Genomic DNA, 21,821 nt, shown 5'->3' on the forward strand with positions numbered 1-21,821 from the left:
ACCTCTCCCTATAGCTCACACCCTCTAGTCCAGGCAACATCACGGTAAATCATCTCTGTACCCTTTCCAGCTTGACAACATCTTTCCAATAATATGGTGCCCAGAGCGCTAGTTGTTGGTCAGATGGTTCAGTTGCTTGATAAAATATATCATCAGTAGACAGGGGGGAGTAGTGCCGTGGGGGAATATTCAGTGAGAAGTTTGGCATTAGAAGGGCAGGGATTCAGCGATATCACAAAAAGCTGGAGTAATCTCAGCGGGTCAGACGGCATCTCTGGAGAAAAGAACGTGACATTTCGGTTCGAGACCCTTCATCAGACCATTTTCTCCAGAGATGCTGCCTGACCCACTGAGTTACTCCAGCTTTTTGTGTCTATCTTCAGTGTAAACCAGCATCTGCAGTTCCTTCCCGCACACTAGGAAATTCATGGGATCGATGGAATCCGGTTTCACTCTCAAAAATATTTTTAAAATTAATGGAGAGAAAGGGCACAGCCGTAGAGTTGCTGCCTCACAGCGCCAGAGACCCGGGTACGATCCTGACCACGGGTGCTGTCTGTACGGAGTTTGTACGTTCTCCCCGTGACCGTGTGTAGGATGTTGCTAGCGTGCGGGGATCGTTGGTCGGCTCAGCCTCGGTGGGCGGAATAGCCTGTTCCCACATTGTATCTCTAAACTAAACCAAACTAAGCCTAAAATTAGCTGGGGTGCACAGTGGCCGGTCTTTTCATGGAGTCATACAGCGTGGAAGCAGGCCCTTCGACCCAACCTGCCCATGCTGGGCACCAAGATGCCCCATCTACACTGGTCCCATTTTCCTACACATGGTTCACGTCCATTCACACCCAGCCTGTCCACGTTCCTCGCAGTCGTCCACACCCTCATGAAGAGAAACCCAGTAACGTTCATGACCACTGTAGACATGCCCAGAAGGCTGTGGAGGCCAAGTCAGCGGATATTTTTAGGCAGAGATAGATAGATTCTTGATTAGTGTGGGTGTCAAAGGTTATGGGGAGAAGGCAGGAGAATGGGGTTAGGAGGGAGAGATAGATCGGCCATGATTGAATGGCGAAGTAGACTTGGTGGGCCGAGTCCACACCAACCAGCGATCCCCGCACTCTAACACCATCCTACACAGAATAGGGACATTTTTTACAATTATACCAAGCCAATTAACTGACAAACCAGATTGTCTTTGGAGTGTGGGAGAGAGTTAGGTAGAGCTTAAAGATAGCGGGGTCAGAGGTGGGGTAGACTGACTCCCCTGCCCAATCTTTGCACATCCCCCAATCCTTTCCACTCCTCACTCTAGTTGCATGTTTCATGTTTCTTGTGTTGGCAGATCAATTTCCCTCCTGGAATAAATAAAGTTCTATCGTATCGTATCGGCCCCGACTGGAAACGTCGTCTACGACCCAAACTCCCTCCTCCACCGATGCTGCCCGACCCGCTGAGTTCCTCCAGCACTTCGTGTTTTGCCTGAGATTCCAGCACCTGCAGTTCCTTCCCGTACCTCCATTGTAAAAAAGATCTAATTATGTCAGTAAATGCGTTGTTTTAAGGAAGTCGTGGGATGGGTGGATGGGTTGGTGGGAAAAGTGCGTGTGTGTGGGACATACACACACACGATGTCCAATTAGTACTGCGGCGAGAATGGGTGGAGTTTGAGACCTAGAGTTTGATACTGTGTGGGAAATGGGGGAAACGTGTAAAAATATCCTGTGAGATGAGAGAGACGTTGGCCGCTGTCTAGAGATGAAACAGAACATGTTTAAAACAGCGGTGGAATGACATCTATATTTAACACCCACCGATGGACAAACGTGGAAAGATATTTAGGATTTTTTTAAGAAACCATTCTCATTTGCAAAATTAGAGTCCAAATTCAGGAATGGTGCATTTGGAACCACAGGGGGTAGGATAATGTCGTGCAGGTTTACAGATGATTCTTTCACGAGTTTTAAGACTCTTTTGCAGTCGTGACATTACAATGTGTGTGTGTGTGTGTGGGCTGCAGGCAGCCGCGACCCCCCGGCGATGCGTCGGCGTGGCTCATTGCTGGAGTTGCTACTGATGATAGATAGCACTCTGCCGCAGCGCTGCACACCGGAGAACTGACCCCCCTCTCTCCCCCCTCTCTCCCCCCCGTCCACACCGCTGGGAGCCTCCACAAATACCTCCGTTACAAAGTGCCAGCGCTGTGCAGCTCAGAGCCAAAGCTACAACCCTCTCTCTCTATCTATCTCTCTCTCCCCCTCTATCCAGCACAGAGTTGGTGCGCTGCTCTGTGATATAGTCACTCACAGCCACACTGCACCAAATAATCCACTCTGGGATTCCTCAGCGCTGCCCTGCGTATTTCAAGAGAGAGAGGGAGAAGGGAGAGAAGAAGGATTTAAAAAAAAAAACCTCTCTCTACACACGCTCGACATTCAGCCACATCTCGACTCACGGCGCTGGGAATTAGAGCGACTGGCCTGAGCGGCGAGCTCTGAACCGTTCCGCGTTTTCCTGCCTGCCTGCCTTTGACCAGAGCTTCCAGCTCATCCAGCGCTGCGGACAACACACACAGGCACGCCGGCCGGCCACGACTCGGGCGATGGAAGCACTGAGGAAGCTTCACTTCACGCCGGCACTGCATGTAATCGCCTTCATACTCAGTAAGTACACGCGGCGGCGCGGCGGGCAAGCGTGGATTAGACCTCTCCACTTATGCCAAGGACAATTGTATTGCATATACATGCAACAACCAAATATCAACGAGTAAACTCAATAATTAAAACTAGAGAGGGAACTGCAGATGCTGGTTTAAACCGAATTATCATTAACTAGTTAATGCTTGTGCCATAGAAATGAGGTTTGTGCTGTTATACATCATGTTTCTCGGGGTACCTAAATGTTATCTAAATGTTATTAATTGTTCAAGTTATGATATCGGATGGAAGCTGCATACCAAATCTCGTTGCACCTATGTGCAATGACAATCAAATATATTATTATTATTATTTTTATTATGTTATACATCTTAACCCCTTGAGCACTCCAATACATATTACTGTTGCACCATAAAGGTTGTCATTGACGAGGTCCACCTTACATAGGGCGACTGGCCTTATTTGTATGATGTGCAGGAAGGAACTGCAGATGCTGGTTTAAACCGAAGATAGACACAAAATGCTGGGGTAGCTCAGCGGGTCAGGCAGCATCTCTGGAGAGAAGGAATGGGTGACGTTTCGGGTCGGGACTCGGGACCCTTCTTCAAACTGAGAGTCAGGGGAGAGAAACACCTTACACCTCCATATCTCTGTGTCTCCCCCCCCCCCCCCCCCCTCCCCTGAATCTCAGTCTGAAGAAGGGTCTCGACCCGAAGCGTCACCCATTCCTTCTCTCAGAGATGCTGCTGCCTGTCCCGCTGAGTTACTCCAGCATTTTGTGTCGATCTCACTTGTAACATGTTCGGTTTAAACCGGGTTACACTGATCGTTTGATGGGCGAGAGGGGGGGGGGGGGGAGAGAGAGATAGATAGAGAGAGAGAGAGAGAGAGAAGAGAGAGAGAGAGAGAGAGAGGATGAGGGGTGGGGGATAGGAGGGAGAGGGAGAGATAGAGAGAGAGAGAGAGAGGGGAGAGAGGAGCTTGGAGAGTAGAGTTCGTGATAGGAGAGAGCGAGGGCTTGGGTGTTGAGTGGAGGTGGTGGGTCTTTGATCTTTGTGGAGAGTATAGAGAGAGAGGGGGGGGGACAAACTACTGCAGTCTTCACACAGACAAATCCCGCGGACTTGGCGAACGTTTGTGAAATATTATTCAGATGGAGAGATAACACGCAAGAAAAATGCTGCAAAAAAAAAGAGGAGTCTGTTTGGGATGGGATTTCTTGACTTGAAAAGTGAGGGTTTTTAATACGTGCGGGGAATCCGTTTCCCAGTAAATTACAACAGACTTCACCGCAATACTGCCTGGGATGTCAAAATGCAATTCGACCATCCACACTGTGCAGTGTTTACACAGACACTGTTGCCATCACCCCCTCCATTGTACACACATGCAGATACTCCAAGTTATTAGGCATTCTTTGCTAATGTGTCCCCTTGCAAATACATCCAAGCCTTTCAATGAACTGTGCGTCGGGGGGGAACTGCAGATGTTGGTTTACACCGAAGATAGACACGAAATGCTGGAGTAACTCAGCGGGACAGGCATTCCACGCCAGTGGGCCACATGAATGGCAAGGGTGTGGGGTCAAATTGTGATTTGGGGAAACTGTACTCAATGTATGTATGTATGTAAGTATGTATGTATGTATGTATGTATGTATGTATGTATGTATGTATGTATGTATGTATGTATGTATGTATGTATAGCCTCCGAGAACGTCGGGTGGAATTTTGTATGTATTGTATATATATTTATTTCTCGAATAAAGTCTATATTTTGATTTTTTTAAATCATCTCTGGAGAGAAGGAGTCACTCGACCCGCAACGTCACCCGTTCCTTCTCTCCAGCGATGCTGCCTGTCCCGCTGAGTTACTCCAGCATTTTGTGTCCACCTTCGACTTAAACCAGCATCTGCAGTTCTTCCTTACACATACATGTAAATTATCCCTAGTGTGTGTAGGATAGTGTTATACTCCAGCTTTTTGTGTCTGTCTCGGGAAGAGTCAGCAAGTCGTGATGCAACTACATCATGTTATGTTAGACTGCATTTGCAGTATTGTGGGCAGTTCTGGTCGCCCCGTTGCAGGAAGGGATGTAGATGCGATGCTTTGGACAGGGTGTAGAGTAGTTTTACCCAAATTGAGTTTTGGTAGATTTACCAAAAGGAATGGGTGACGCTTCGGGTCGAGACCCTTCTTCAAGGGTCTTCTTGTGGAATTCTCTGCCTCAGAGGGCGGTGGAGGCAGGTTCTCTGGATGCTTTCAAGAGAGAGCTGGATAGGGCTCTTAAAGATAGTGGAGTCAGGGGATATGGGGAGGTTTGCAGGAACGGGGTACTGATTGGGGATGATCAGCCATGATCACATTGAATGGCGGTGCTGGCTCGAAGAGCCGAATGGCCTACTCCTGCACCTGTTGTCTATTGTCTATTCAGACATGAACCCGTGTTAAGGAACGTCACCCGTTCCTTCTGTCTATATACCCTCTTTCAGTGACCTATTGGTTTTGCAGAATGGCACAAATCCGTGTAAGACTTTGGTGATTGTGTTAATGGTGCATATCATATGACTAACATATTCAGGTTTTTTTTCAACCAATTTCTATTTTTTAAATACAATTACCTCGCATGTTCTGTGCAAGTGGCCGGGGTGCTTTATCGAGCCTTTTGGAGAATTGGGAGTCATTGTGTCCATTTTTTTGTGGTTGCAGATCTCTTTCCGGGGGTCGGCGGGGAACAGGAGACTGAGAATCTCTCGGGTCTTTCCAATGACCCCAATAAAGATATTTTCGTGGTCCGGGAAAACGGCACGACGTGCCTGATGGCTGAGTTTGCAGCGAAATTCATTGTGTCCTACGATGCCCGGGCCAGTAACTACGTGGATGTAAGAACGGACCCACACACACCATCAATCATGTCCTGATTGAAATAAGCACGAGTTAACCAGTTTAGATTTAGCGACACAGCGCGGAAACAGGCCCTTCGGCCCACCGAGTCCGCGCTGACCAGCGACCCCCGCACACTAACACTACCCCCACGCACAATCTACATGTATACCAAGCCAGTTAACCTACAAACCTGGACGTTTTTGGAGTGTGGGAGGAAACCGGAGATCTCAGAACAACCCCACTCAGGGAGAACGTGCAAACTCCGTACAGACAGCACCTGTAGTCAGGATCGAACCCGGGCCTCTGGAGCTGTGAGGCAGCAACTCTACCGCTGCGCCACCATTTTTACTTAATTACTTAAATTTAAATTTAAAAATCTGCATTGAAACTATGATCTTGAGATAATCGCTTTGTATATTTTAATTGGACTAGTTGGTCAGGACATTTCGCCCCTCATTTATTTATTTATTTGACCCACAATGTCTATCGTTTCCGCCCACCCCGATGTAATTCGCTTGCACTTTTCTTTGCTCTTAGCTCATTACTGAACAAGCTGACATTTCCATCCCTCGAAGCGCCGCTGTTAAAGGAAGATGCGGGCGAAACGAATCAGAATTGCATATTTCATGGGCTGACAACGCGTACAGTTTTAGACTCAACTTTGTACAGGTAAAATAAATCAAAGTTACCGCACTCATTTGTTCCCTCCCCTCCCCTTCCCCTTCCATTGACTCCATCTACACCTCACGCTGCCTCGGCAAGACCAGCAGCATCAACAAGGACCAGTCTCACCCACGGCCACTCCCTCTTCCTCCCCTCTCCCAGCGGGCAAAAGGTACAGAAGTGTGAAAACGCACACCTCCAGATTCAGGGACTGTTTCTTCCCAGCTGTTATCAGGCAACTGAATCATCCTACCACAACCAGAGAGCAGTGCTGAACTACTAACTACCTCATTGGAGACGCTCGGACTATACTGGACTTTACCTTGCACCAAACGTTATTCCCTTTATCCTGTATCTATCTGTACACTGGATGGCTCGATTGTCATCATGAATAGTCTTTCCGCTAACTGGATAGCACGCAGCTAAAGAGCTTCTCACTGTACGTGGTCGACTAAGCAAAACTACAATAAAATGGTTATATTAATATAATAATAAACAAAAATAATACGGCTTCATGAGTTCTAGGAGCAGAATTTGGCCATTCGGCCCATCAAGTCTACTCCGCCATTCAATCATGGCTGATCGATCTCCCCCTCCTAATCCCATTCTCCTGCCTTCTCCACACAACCCCTGACACCCGTACTAATCAAGAAGATTCATAGAGGTTTATAAAGAGAGAATCTATTCTCTGGGTGGCTACGGAATCCAAGACAAGTCACACTTGCTGCCCGACACACTGCTTTGCTGAAGATCCCAGCATCTGGAGTTCCTTGTTGACTGTAAGTTTCACGTAACTCCTCTGACAGTTAAATATTTGTACAACGTTACAAGCGAGTCAAAGGAAATGCGTGGACATAATTCTGCGTCAAAATCGCCATCTCGTTTTCATAAGTTCATAAGTGATAGGAGTAGAATGAGGCCGTTCGGCCCATCAGGTCTACTCCACCATTCAATCGTGGCTGATCTATCTTTCCCTCTCAACCCTCTCAGCGATCAGCCATGATCACAATGAATGGCGGTGCTGGCTCGAAGGGCCGAATGGCCTCCTCCTGCACCTATTTTCTATGTTTCTATGTAACCCCATTCTCCTGCCTTCTCCCCATAACCCCTGACATCCGTACTGATCAAGAATCTGCCTATCTCCGCCTTGTTCCCAGTGTTGGGCGAGTCCAGAACCAGGGGCCACAGTCTTAGAATAAAGGGGAGGTCATTTAAGACTGAGGTGAGAAAAAACGTTTTCACCCAGAGAGTTGTGAATTTATGGAATTCCCTGCCACAGAGGGCAGTGGAGGCCAAGTCACTGGATGGATTTAAGAGAGAGTTAGATAGACCTCTAGGGGCTAGTGGAGTCAAGGGATATGGGGAGAAGGCAGGCACGGGTTATTGATAGGGGATGATCAGCCATGATCACAATGAATGGCGGTGCTGGCTCGAAGAGCCGATTGGCCTCCTCTTGCACCTATTTTCTATGTTTCTATGTTATAAATATCCACTGACCTGACATCTACAGCCAACCTTCTGTGTTTTTATTTGCTATTTTTCTTGTTTAAAACCCCGTTATGTTGATTTTATTGCTAAGATTGTCATATATGTTATCATTAAGTGATTGCAATCTATAAACTGGCCTTGCAGGAAACGCGCAATAGAAACGCACGGCAAGACCACTTCTGGAAAGTCAATGAGGTTCAGTTCGATTATGATATCTCGGAATCCGGCCCCTTCAAAGACTCGGTGAACCGTGAGTTAACCCCTTATAACTCATGTACGCGACTTACAATGGCTCGTCTGAACACGGAGTATACTTACAGATAGACACGAGATGCCGGAGTAACTCAACGGGGCCGGCGCGGCGTCTCTGGAGAGAAGGAGTGGGTGACGTTTCGGGTCGAGACCCTTCATCAGACTGAGAGTCAGGGGAGAGGGGGAGACACAGAGATATGGCAGGATGGGGTGTTAAAACGAGAGATCAAAGGAAAATGTAGAATACATATTTGTTAGCTGAGGGGAAGCTGACAACCCGGGATACAAAATAAAATGTAATCAGGAGGACAGTGAAACTGGTCGGGGAACTAGGGTGGGGGAGGGATGGAGAGAGAGGGAAAGCAAGGGTCACTTGAAGTTAGAGAATGCTACACTTTTGTTAGATGCGGTTTATGCTAAACTCTGAAGAAGGGTCTCGATCCCAAATGTCACCTATTCCTTTCCTCCAGCGATGCTCTCTGACCCATTGAGTCCATCTTTTCATGTCTTCGGTTTAAGCCAACATCGGCAGTTCCTTCCCACACACATCATGTGTGTGTGTCTGGATTCATTCCTACCAACTAGAGATAGTCTTCGCGTATCACTGAGAGGAAGTCCCTAGGATTATGTGTAGGAAGGAGCTGCAGGTGCTGGTTTACACCGAAGAGAGACACAAAGTGCTGGAGTAACTCAGCGGGTCAGGCAGCATCTCTGGACATCTCAGACTGAAGAAGGGTCTCGACTGGGAACGCCACCCATTAGTCCTCTCCAGAGATGCTGCTTGTCCCGTATTTTCCTATTCCAGCATTTTGTGTCTTATTTCCCGAGTAATATACTTGATATACCTTAGTATACCTGTCAAATGTCCGCCGTCATTTGGTGCAAAATGTTATGGACCCCAATTTCTGAGCAAGGATGTGATATTGGCTGTAAAGGCCAAACAAGCCCGGTATAAACGTAGATCAGAACGATTATTCGGGGCATAATATTATATCGAATTAAAAATAAATAAAAGATGGACTTAAAAACGATCATAATTGGAATTCTCTGCCTCAGAGGGCAGAGAATTCCACAGACTCACCACTCTCTGTGAGAAAAAGTGTTTCCTCGTCTCCGTTCTAAACGGCTTAGTCCTTATTCTTAAACTGTGGCCCCTGCTTCTGGACTCCCCCAACATCGGGAACATGTTTCCTGCCTCTAGCATGTCCAAACCCTTAACAATCTTATATGTTTCAATGAGATGCCCTCTCATCCTTCTAAACGCCAGAGTGTACAAGCCCAGCTGCTCCATTCTCTCAGCATATGACAGTCCCGCCATCCCGGGAATTAACCTTGTAAACCTACGCTGCACTCCCTCAATAGCAAGAATGTCCTTCCTCAAATTAGGGGACCAAAACTGCACACAATACTCCAGGTGTGGTCTCACTAGGGCTCTGTACAACTGCAGAAGGACCTCTTTGCTCCTATATTCGATTCCTCTTGTTATAAAGACCCACATGCCATTCGCTGTCCGATTCACCTCTACCCCATTGTGGACATTGGACTTTGTCCCTGGAACTGGTGCGCTACAATGCTGAGAACTACATTCCGCGCTCTGTATCTTCCCCTTCGCTCTACCGGTCACGGTGGCGCAGCGGTAGAGTTGCCGCCTTGTAGCGAATGCAGCGCCAGAGACCCGGGTTTGATCTCGACCACGGGTGCTGTCTGTACGGAGTTTGTACGTTCTCCCCGTGACCTGCGTGGGTTTTCTCCAGGAGCTCTGGTTTCCTTCCACACTCCAAAGCCGTACAGGTTAATTGGCTTGGTAAATGTAAAAATTGTCCCTAGTGTGCAGGATAGTGTTAGTGTGTGTGTGGATCGCTGGTCGGCTCGGACTCAGTGGGTCGAAGGGCCCGTTTCTGTATCTCTAAGCGAAACCACTGTACTTGATTGTATCTGTGTATGGTATTATCTGATTTGATTGGATAGCATGCAAAACATACTTGTTTCACCGTCCATTTGACAATATTGTATTGTATTGTATTGTATTGTATTCAAATTTATTGTCATTGTCTCAATTAGAGACAACGAAATGAATTTCCCTTTACAGTCAGTATCATAAAAATAAATAAATAATAAACAATAAAACATATTAAAAATAAAATAGAATTTAAAAAAAAAATTAAAAAAAATGTAAGGATCCTTCTGCTAATGATGGACACAAAAAGCCAGAGTAACTCAGTGGGAAAGGCAGCATCTCTCAGGCAGCATCTCTGGAAAAAAGAATGGGTGACGTTTCTTGTCGAGACCCTTCTTCAGACAGAGTCAGGGGAATGGGAACTGAGAAAGCCGATCAGTACCTAGAACCAACAAATGGAATAGATGCAAAAAGGCAATAATAATCAAGGAAACGTGGAGCCACAGTGGGCTTGTCGCGGCCTGAAACGTTTCCCATTCCTTCTGTCCAGCGACGCCGACTGTCCCGCTGATTTACTCCAGCATTTTTGAGTCTGCCTTCGGTTTAAACCAGCATCTGCGGTTCCTCCTTACATATCGTTCAGCCAACGTTGGATAATTTAATATTTTGTCATTGCATTCTCTCTATTACACAATACAACATCAGTAATAATTTAGAAGCAAAACGCTGGAGTAACTCAGTGGGATGGACGGCATCTCTGGAGACGAGGAATGGGTGACGTTTCGGGTCGAGACCCTTTTTCAGACAAGCCTGCCGTCTTTAGGATGTGGGAGGAAATCAGAGCACCCGGAGAAAACTTCTCAGTCTGAAGAAGGGTCTCGACCCGAAACGTCACCCATTCCTTCTCTCCAGAGATACTGCCTGTCCCGTTGAGTTACTCCAGCATATTGTGTCTATCTTCCACGTATAACCGGCATGTGCAGTTCCTCCCAAACCCTTGTAGAAGGGTCCATACCTGAAACGTCACCCATTCCTTCTCTCCAGAGATGCTTCCTGTCCCGCTGAGTAACTCCAGCTTTTTGTGCGTTTGTTCACCTCAGTATAAGGCAGCTACTGAAATGGAAAGAACCCTTTAAATTACCGCTGACATTAAGGTTAAAAACTCTTAAGATCAAATTCTATACTTATCATTTTGTGTCTGTTTTCCGTAAGAATTTGTTCCCTTCTTGTTGCAGCTGGGAGACACACGGCCACCTCTCGTCACCTCCATCTCTTCCACACCCCGCTTGGGAAATCGTACAAGTGCGATGCTCAGGAAACCATCTCTGTCATCTCCAGCGACCACCAGAAAGTGGTGGCCATCCTTCTATCTCAAATACACATGCAACCCTTCGGCTTCAAGCGTGACTTCATATTCAGTGAAGGTGAAGTATATCCTGCATACCAGTGAGACCACACTGCCCGATAATCCTTTCCAAATAGCCCATGCCGACTGCGACCTATAATATGGCCTCAGGTGAGAGGGACACAGTTCAAAGTAAGATTATTCCCTTTTGGGATTCTCTTTGAAATGCCATTCAGCTCGAAGATTGAGGGGGGATATTTAGAAGATTGTGGGGGGAATCTTATAGAAACTTACAAAATTCTTAAGGGGTTGGACAGGCTAGATGCAGGAAGATTGTTCCCGATGTTGGGGAAGTCCAGAACAAGGGGTCACTGTTTAAGGATAAGGGGGAAATCTTTTAGGACCGAGATGAGAAAAACATTTTTCACACAGAGAGTGGTGAATCTCTGGAATTCTCTGCCACAGAAGGTAGTTGAGGCCACAGTTCATTGGCTATATTTAAGAGGGAGTTTGATGTGGCCCTTGTGGCTAATGGGATCAGGGGATATGGAGAGAAGACAGGTACGGGATACTGAGTTGGATGATCAGCCATGATCATATTGAATGGCGGTGCAGGCTCGAAGGGCCGAATGGCCTACTCCTGCACCTATTTTCTATGTTCTATGTTTCTATGAGCTGGTAACAACTTCTCTTTTGAGAAGCAAGGAGAGGGAAGAATTACATTTCATGTTTTTCTACACTCCTAATGGGCCTGTCCCACTTTGGCGATTTTTTTGGGCGACTACATGTGACTGCCGCAAACTTTTCAATATGTTGAAAATATTTCGGCGACAGTGGCGACAATTTTTGCTGTCGTAGGTTGTCGCCAGGTGCCGTAGGTGAATTCCATTAAAACTAGTCCCTGGCAGTCGCCTAAAGAGTCGCCTAAAGTGGGACAGGCCCATTACAATGCTTTGTACGACAGTGATTGCAACTTCTACTGAAGTGTGGATGGCCGTTGGCTCGCTGGAAGCTTGTCCCCCCTTTGAGCATGGAGAGCTAAGTTTGTGATCGGTGTTTAAAGCATGGGCTGAATGACTTTTCACAATACAATGTAAAGACGAGAGCATAGCGCAAAAAATTAAGAGGGTAAAATTAAAAATTAAATGTGATTAAAATGAAGAATATATATATTTATACATATACACGTGCATACATATATATTCATACACATACATATATATATACATACACACACATATTTTTCTATACACACACATATATATATACACTCACACACTGTATTATGGTATTTACAGAGTACTACAATTACGTGCCTGTTCCTTGTGGGGAAAGTATGTAACACAGAGGGTGGTGGGTGCCTGGAACGCGCTGCCACGGGTGGTGGTGGAGGCAGATTCGATAGTGGCGTTTAAGAGAGTCGCATGTATATGGAAGGAATGTGTAGGAATGAACTGCAGACGCTGGTTTACACCGAAGATAGACAGAAACTGCTGGAGTAACCCAGCGGGACAGGCAGCACCTCTGGAGAGAAGGAATGGGTGATGTTTCGGGTCGAGACCCTTCTTCAGACTGAGAGCCAGGGGAGAGGGAGACTAGCGATTTGGAAGGGTATAGGTGTGAATACACACACACACACACACACACACACACACACACACACACACACACACACACACACACATATATATATACAAACACACACACACACATATATATATATACACACACATATATATATACACACACACACATACACATATATACATACACAAACACATCCACATATATATACACACACACACACACATATATATACACACATACATACACTCGAACACAAACACATGCACGTATATAAACACACACATACACATATATATACCCAGACATACATATATACATACTGTATATGCACATACACATATCTATACACAGACACACATACACATATATACACATACACACAAATATATACACTCATACACACACATACACAAATACTGTATATATACACATACACTCACACACACATGTACAGTGCATTAAGAAAGTATTCAGACCCCATTTACTTTTTGCACATTTTGTTCCAGCCTTATTCTAAAATTCATTGTTTTGATCATCAATCTATACACAATGCCCCATAGTAAAAAAGCGAAAATAGGTGTTTAGAATATTTTGCAAAGTAATTAAAAATAAATAACTGAAATATCACATATACATAAGTATTCAGACCCTTTACTCAGTACTTTGTTGAGGCACCTTTGGCAGTGATTACAGCCTCAAGTCTTCTTGGGTATGATGCTACAAGCTTGGCACATCTGTATTTGGGTAATTTCACCCATTCTTCTCTGCAGATCCTCTCAAGCTGTGTCAGGTTGGATGGGGAGTGTCGATGCACAGCTATTTTCAGGTCCCTCCAGAGATGTTCGATCGGGTTCAAGTCCGGGCTCTGGCTGGGCCACTCAAGGACATGCACAGACTTGTCACAAAGCCACTCCTACGTTGTCTTGGCTGTGTGCTTAGGGTCGTTGTCCTGTTGGAAGGTGAACCTCCGCCTCAGTCTGAGGTCCAGAACACACTGGAACAGGTTTTCATCAAGGATCTCTCTGTACTTTGCTCCGTTCATCTTTCCCTTGACCCTGACTAGTCTTCCAGTTCCTGCCGCTGAAATACATCCCCCACAGCATGATGCTGCCACCACCATGCTTCACCGTAGGTATGGTATTGGCCAGGTGATGAGCGGTGCCTGGTTTCCTCCAGACGTGACACTTGGCATTCAGGCCAAAGAGTTCAATCTTGGTTTCATCAGACCAGAGAATCTTGTTTAGGTGCCTTTTGGGAAACTCCAAGTGGGCTGTCATGTGCCTTTTACCAGGGCTGCCAATATTGGGTGAGAGTTGGGAGAGAGAGATTGTGAGAGACCAAGCCCGAGGGAGCATAGCGACCGGGGGGGGGGGGGGGGGGAGAGGAGGGTGTCCCCCTCCCATTGGAATTGTTCAATATGGTGCATACTGCAGCGAGTCTTTTAACTTACACTTGAATGCAATATATATGCTTTAAATTGGATTGGAGCGTTTTTGAAAGGGGGAGGCTGTGCGATCACTGACCACTGGCCTTGGGGGTACCCGGTGAGGGAGTGGAGCAACCGAGTGGGGAGAGGGTGTGGAAGAAGGATGTCCCCCCTCCAAGGGTAGGAACATTTTGAAATTTGATGCATTAAAATCATGTTTTAGTGCACTGTAGAAGTATGACATGACTTCAGAATTAAGGGACAGAAGTTTAGGGGTAACATGAGGGGGAACTTCTTTACTCAGAGAGTGGTAGCGGTGTGGAATGAGCTTCCAGTGGAAGTGGTGGAGGCAGGTTCGTTGGTATCATTTAAAAATAAATTGGATAGGCATATGGATGAGAAGGGAATGGAGGGTTATGGTATGAGTGCAGGCAGGTGGGACTAAGGGAAAATAATTGTTCGGCACGGACTTGTAGGGCCGAGATGGCCTGTTTCCGTGCTGTAATTGTTATATAGTTATATGATTTCAATGTTTTTTGTATGAAGTATTTTTAAGAGGTAACTTTTTAAGGGGTAACTTTATCCACACAAAGGGTGATGGGTGTATGGAACAAGCTGCCAGAGGAGGTAGTTGAGGCAGGGACCATCCCAACATTTAAGAAAAAGTTAGATTGATACATGGATAGGACAGGTTTGGAGGTATGGACCAAAAGCAGGTGGCGTAGCTGGGACATGTTGGCGGGTGTGGGCAAGTTGCACCGAAGGGCCTGTTTTTACACTGTATCACTCTATGACTACATTATACCTCCACCATGCATGAATGCTTCAAAATCAAGTAATCGAGTTTTATTGCCATATGCTCAAGCATAGAAACATAGAAAATAGGTGCAGGAATAGGCCATCGGCCCTTCGAGCCAGCACTGCCATTCAATATGATCATGGCTATTCATCTAAAATCAGTACCTCTTTCCTGTTTTTTCCCCATATCCCTTGATGTCGTTAGCCCCAAGAATTAAATGTAACTCTCTCTTGAAAACATCCAGTGAATTGGCCTGCACTGCCTTCTGTGGCAGAGAATTCCACAGATTCACAACTCTCTGCGTGAAGAAAGTTTGTTCTCATCTCAGTCCTAACTGGCCCCCCCCTTTATTCTTAAACTGTGACCCATGGTTCTGAACGCCCCCAACATCGGGAACATTTTTCCTGCAGTTACAGTAAGTGAAAATCTAGCAGGCAAGCAGGGTGCTTTCACCAACCACCCCCATTTGAAGTCCACTTGCTTCCACCGTATCTACCCAGTGCTTGGTACTTACTTCCAGCAGCCACTGGTTGTCCTCCAGGATGCACTCTCTCTCCTCTCAACCCCCCTCTCTCTCTCTCCCCTCCATCTCTGTTTCCCCTCTCTCTCTCTCCTCTCTCCCCCCTCTCTCTCTTCCCCCTCTCTCCATCCCACCTCACTCTCCCCCGTCCCACCTCGCTCTCCCCCCTCTCTCCCCCCTCTCCCTCTCTCTCCCCTCTCTTTCCCCTAACTCTCTCTCCCCTCTCTTTCCCCCCTCTCTTTCTTCTCTCTCTCCCCCTCTTCTCTCCATCCCCCCCTCTCTCTCTCCTCTCTCCCCCCCTCGCGTCCCCCTCTCTCTGCCCCCTCTCTCTCTTTCTTCCTCCCTTTCTATCTCCCCCTCTCTCCCTCTCCCTCTCCACACACTCTCCCCTCTCCCCTCTCCTCTCACTCTCTCTCTCCCCCCCTCGCTCTCTCTCTCTCTCATCTCTCTTTCCTCCTCTCTCTCTCTCCCCCATATCTCCATCCCACCTCACTCTCCCCCTGGCTCTCTCTCCCATCTCTCTTTCTCCTCTGTCTCTATCTCCTCTTTCTCTTTGCCCCCCCATCTCTCTCTTTCCCCGTTTCTCTCCTCCCCCCTCTCTCCCTCTTCCCCCTCTCTCTTTTACCACCCCTCTCTCTTCCCCCTCTCACCCCTCTCTCTCTTCCCCCCCTCTCCCACCTCACTCTCCCCCCCCTTTCTCCCCTACCTCTTTCCCCTCTCCCTCTTCTCTCTCTCCATTCATTCCCTGCCCCCCCCTGTCTCTCCCCACTGTCTCCTCTCACCCCCCCCCCTCTCTCTCCCCACTGTCTCCCTGTCTCCTTCCCCCCTCTCTCTCTCTCCACCTCCCTTTGAGAGTCTGTCCCTTCGGCACAGAGACTCTCGCGGCAGCGGCGCTTCCAACGCCTCCGACGGCCCGGGACACTCGCACTGTCCGGAGCGCTCCATGGCCGAAGCTGCAGCGAGCGACTCGCTAGCCGCGCAAATACTCGTCAGCCCCGCAAACTCACCAGCCCCGGCTCCCCGCATCTGTATCCGCCCGCTGCTTCCATCCCTCCCTCAGCCCCGGCTCTCCAACACCCGCGGACCATGCAGTTTATCTGAGTTTTGACATTTTTGTTGATCACAGAATTTCTCACCACAGAGCGTGATAAATTTCTGATCAGCGTGAGGGCGTGAGAGTTTGCCTGAGGGCGTGATTCTCACGCTCAAAGCGTGAGAGTTGGCAGCCCTGTTCACTGTTCATACACACTAATAATAATACAAACATTTTATACAAGTTCAAACTGTTTGGACAAAAATCACTTATTACTGCTCTATAACAGTTAAGTTACTTTAAGACCATTTCAGAAATTATGGCAGTCAACTAACAATCAACTAACAAATTAAAGCAAACTAACAAAAAACATGTTCCCTTTCCTGACTACCTCATAAGTACTTTAACGCTGTTAAATAACACAGGGATATTGATCTCAAGATTCAAAATGTGGAAAGTGGGAGCAATTTGGCTTAAATGGTAATTTTAAGCCCATTCAGATCTGTATAGAGTCAGTTATGCAACATGTACATGGCTGGCCCAATTTGTCCATGATGATTAAGTTGGCATTCTGCGTGCCCAGGGACTGGCTGCCGTTCCCAGATCAGCTCGCGTCCCAGGGACTGGCCGCAGTTCTCAGGTCGGCTCGCCTGCCCCGACCCCGCAAAAAACGAATTGGAAAAAAAACCCCGCGGTTTTTCGGGTTACGGGCCCAAAACCCGTATATTGCATATTGGGAACAGTTTGCAAAAGATCTAAACACACTACTGAGGACTCCTCGTATTTATACTTAATTAATAATCCATGGCCATTCCGAAACACCCCCCCCCCCCCACCCCCCCAGGTTTTACAACTGATTCTCCTGGTTAGTTCCATCTCCGGCTGCTTCATGTTGTCGGCGGCTGCACATCCAACCAAGAAAGAGAAGAGGCGCGACGTCACTCACAGCCGCCAACTGACGCGCTTCCCCGGACCGCACAGATCCCTGGCACGTGGCGCTAAGGGACAAATTGCGCAGGGACTGAACTCAGCGTGAGAACTCGGCCGTGAGCGTGAGGGCGTGAGAAATTGCTCCAGGGCGTGAGTCTCACGCCGAAAGCGTGAGAGTTGGCAGCCCTGCTTTTACTGAGGAGTGGCTTCTGTCTGGCCACTCTACCATGAAGGCCTGGTTGGTGGAGTGCTGCAGATATAGCTGTCCTTCTAGAAGGTTCTCCCATCTCCACAGAGGAACTCTGGAGCTCTGTCAGAGTGACCATCGGGTTCTTGGTCACCCCCCTGACCAAGGCCCTTCTCCCCCGATTGCTCAGTTTGGGCGGGCGGCCAGCTCTATGACGAATCCTGGTGGTTCCAAAGTTCGTCCATTTAAGAATGACGGACGCCACTGTGCTCTACGGGACCTGCAATGTTGCAGAAATTGTTTTATACCCTTCCCCAGATCTGTGTCTCGACATAATCCTGCCTCGGAGGTCTACGGACAATTCCTTCGTCTTCATGGCTTGGTTTTTGCTCTGACATGCACTGTCAACTGTGGGACCTTATATAGACAGGTGTGTGCCTTTCCAAATCATGTCCAATCAATTTAATTTACCACTGGTGGACTCCAGTCAAGTTGTAGAAACATCTCAAGGATAATCAATGGAAACAGGATGAACCTAAGCTCAATTTCATTTCACTGCACAACTCGTATGTGTATGTGACGAACAAACTTGACTTGATAAACTTGACTTGAATTTTGAGTGTCATAGCAAAGGGTCTGAATACTTATGTAAATGTGATATTTCAGTTATTTAATTTTAATTACTTTGCAAAAATTTCTAAACACCTGTTTTCGCTTCATCATTCTGGGGTATTGTGTGTAGATTGATGATAAAAAAAAAAGAATTTTTAAAATAAGGCTGTAACATAACAAAATGTGGAAAAGGTGAAGGGGTCTGAATACTTTTTGAATGCACTGTATACACACACATACACACATGCACAGACACACACATATATATACACACATACACACACACATATATATATATACTCATGAACATAGACACACACACACACATATATATATATACATGCAGATATATACATATATACACACATACACATACACACATATATATATATACATATATATATATCTAAACACACATACACATATACACACACATACACATATATAGACAATACGTGCAGGATTAGGCCATTCGGCCCTTTGAGCCAGCACCGCCATTCAATGTGATCATGGCTGATCATCCCCAATCAGTACCCCGTTCATCCCCAATCATACACACATGCACGTATATATACACATACACATATATATATACACACACACGTATACATACATACACATATACACACACATATATATATGTATGCACACACATATATATGTATATACAAACATACACATATATATATACATATATACACATACATACGCACACACATATATATACACACACACACACACATATATATATACATACACACACACACACACACATATATATATATACACCCACATATACAAACACCCACATACCCATTTATATACACTACACATATATACACACACACAAATATAAATACACATACACACACACATACACCTACACACATATACCCACACGCATATATATACATACGCACATATACAGCCACACATGTATAAACACGCACATACACACATATATACACACACACACACACATATATATATAGACATATATATATATGCACACATACATATATACACACACGGACATATATACACATGCACACATGTATCTGTGTAAATACATACACATATGTATAAATGCACATGCACAAACACACACATGTGTATTCTAATATTTATAGGGCAATATGTTCACCTATCGGTTATGCAGCTGTCAGTAAATATAAATAGTGTTGCATGTGGTGACATCTGGCAATAAACCACTCATGAACCGTGCCTGCGTTCTGGGTTTAACACCATGCCGTTGATTTTCCCTGCAGCCTCCACTTGCGTGGTTGACCAACAGGAGGAGCTGGAGGAGATCCTGCCGCTGATACTGGGGCTGACTCTGGGACTGCTCATCGTGGTGATCCTCGCCGTCTATCACATCCACCATAAACTCACGGCGGCCACCCAGGCCCAGATACCCAGGGACAGATCCGAGTACAAGCACATGTAGCGGGGTCATTCCCAGCGCAGTGAGTCGCTGCAATGTAACGGAAACCAACAAAGAAGCACGTCAGGGGATAATATATATATTTTTTGTTTTGTTTTGTTGAAATTTGGCGAAACACATAATTAAACGCCCCGGGGGCTGTTGCTGTACATATTTAGGCGCTTGTTTAGTGATTAGCACCGCACCATAACTGGTGCCAAACCAAAAAATAAAACTCAGCAATCTCTTCACAGCTCGCAACAATAACAGAATGTGAACAAAACCATTAAACTGCGACATTAGTAACCTAATCCTAGTAGCGTTTGGTGATTAGCGTGGGGTATGGGAGCTTCTTACCTTTGCTCCAGTTATATAGAGACTGGCGCATTTTGCAAGATGGGATCTGACTTACCCCTGTCCCACGTTACGAGTTCATTTCAAGAGCTCTCCCGAGTTTGTCCTGATTCGAACTCGGAGATTTACGGTAATGGCCGTTCGTCGGTACTCGGGGCTCTCGTGGACATTTTTCAACATGTTGAAAAATCTTCACGAGTCTTCCCGTGCTTACCTGCCGTTAGCGAGTCTTCCCGAGTACCTGCCGTTAGCGTTACGAGCCGCTAAGAGACGTCCCCGAGCTCCGGCGTACCCGCTACGTTCATTCTCCGTGCTTACCACGAGTTTGATTTTTTTTAAACTCGGGAGAGCTCTTGGAATGAACTCGTACCGTGGGACAGGAAAGATCATTTACACGCCACCTGCTAAATCACGACCCCAAACGCCACCTATTCCTTTTCTCCAGAGATGCTGCCTGACCCGCCGAGTTACTCCAGCATTTTGCGTCCATCTGCTGAATGGAAGATAGACACAAAATGCTGGAGTAACTCAGCGGGACAGGCAGCATCTCTGGAGAGAAGGAATAGGTGACGTTTCGGGTCGAGACCCTTGTTCAGACTGAGGGTCAGGGGAGAGGGAAACTAGAGCACCCTGATAGTAAACAATATAGAGTTGCTCTAATTAATGATTTTGAAAGGAAGTCTACCATAGAATGAAACTGAAACCATTTTCTTTGGATAGTCACGATATCTTAGATACACAGATATACGTTTTAATTTGGAAAGCAGTTTGCTCTTGTTTTAAGTTTCGGGCTTTGCGTGTACATCGATTCCAAGCAAACGTTGTGGACTTTCTGCAAAACCTTACACAAAGTACGGACGCACTCACGTAAGAACAAATGACCGAGCGAGACATCACGAGAGTAGCAGAGATCCGATTATAGCATGAAATCTTTCCTTTCCAAATTTTGGGGAAGTTTGGTTATTTTTAGACACTTGCTTCGCTGGAATGGCCATGTTTCGTGTAGTTTAGTTTACTTCATAGATACAGCGCGGAAACAGGCTCTTCGAGAAACTCTTACAAGCACAACCTTAATAGAAAAATATATATATATCGTTGCTTAATCAATGATTTTGAATGGAAGTCTACTATGGAAATAAACTGAAGCCTTTTTCTTTGATTAGTTTTTGTTTTGTGTAGAAAAACAGCGCGGGAACAGGTCCTTCGGCCCATCGACTCCGCGCCGACCAGCGATCCCCGCACATTAACACTATCCTACACACACTAGGGGCAATTTACATTTATACCAAGCCAATAAACAGACAAACCTGCACGTCTCTGGAGTGTGGGAGGAAACCGAAGATCTCGGAGAAAACCCACGCAGGTCGCGGGGAGAACGTACAAACTCCGTACAGACAGCGCCCGTAGTCGGGATCGAACCCAGGTCTCTGGCGCTGCAAGGCAACAACTCTACCGCTGCGCCCCCGTGTCGCCATTAAAGACTGCGCGCGTTACTTTATTGTCGATCAGAACGTCTTAGCCAATTAACTAAATGAAATTCCCTCATATAGGGGGGTTGCACGCAAGGTCATCAGGTCAAAGGGCGTGAGCAGCTCAATCCATGTGGAGTACATGGCAGCTTCCGGCATACACTGTTAATACATGAAACGCGTAATTTCTGCCCCGTTAAAAACGCTGAAATGGTCATTTTTTGCGCTGTAAATAATGATTGATTATTCCTTTAATAATCCTTTTCAGGAAATTACAGTGCCACGACAGCTTCAAG

General features: G+C 46.4%; 1 protein-coding gene across 1 annotated transcript; it reads left to right on the forward strand.

The window, feature by feature from the left end:
• The first annotated feature begins 2,115 nt into the window (after positions 1-2,115).
• On the forward strand, positions 2,116-20,159 carry lamp5 (lysosomal associated membrane protein family member 5). The gene is made up of 6 exons (XM_033026238.1): positions 2,116-2,660; positions 5,364-5,536; positions 6,078-6,209; positions 7,836-7,941; positions 11,076-11,264; positions 19,548-20,159. Exons 1-6 carry the CDS (start codon positions 2,600-2,602, stop codon positions 19,724-19,726), a joined length of 840 nt encoding a protein of 279 aa, XP_032882129.1. The 5' UTR covers positions 2,116-2,599; the 3' UTR covers positions 19,727-20,159.
• The last annotated feature ends 1,662 nt before the right edge of the window (positions 20,160-21,821 follow it).

This window comes from Amblyraja radiata, chromosome 8 (assembly GCF_010909765.2).
Source record: "Amblyraja radiata isolate CabotCenter1 chromosome 8, sAmbRad1.1.pri, whole genome shotgun sequence".
In the NCBI taxonomy this organism is placed as follows: Eukaryota; Metazoa; Chordata; class Chondrichthyes; order Rajiformes; family Rajidae; genus Amblyraja; species Amblyraja radiata.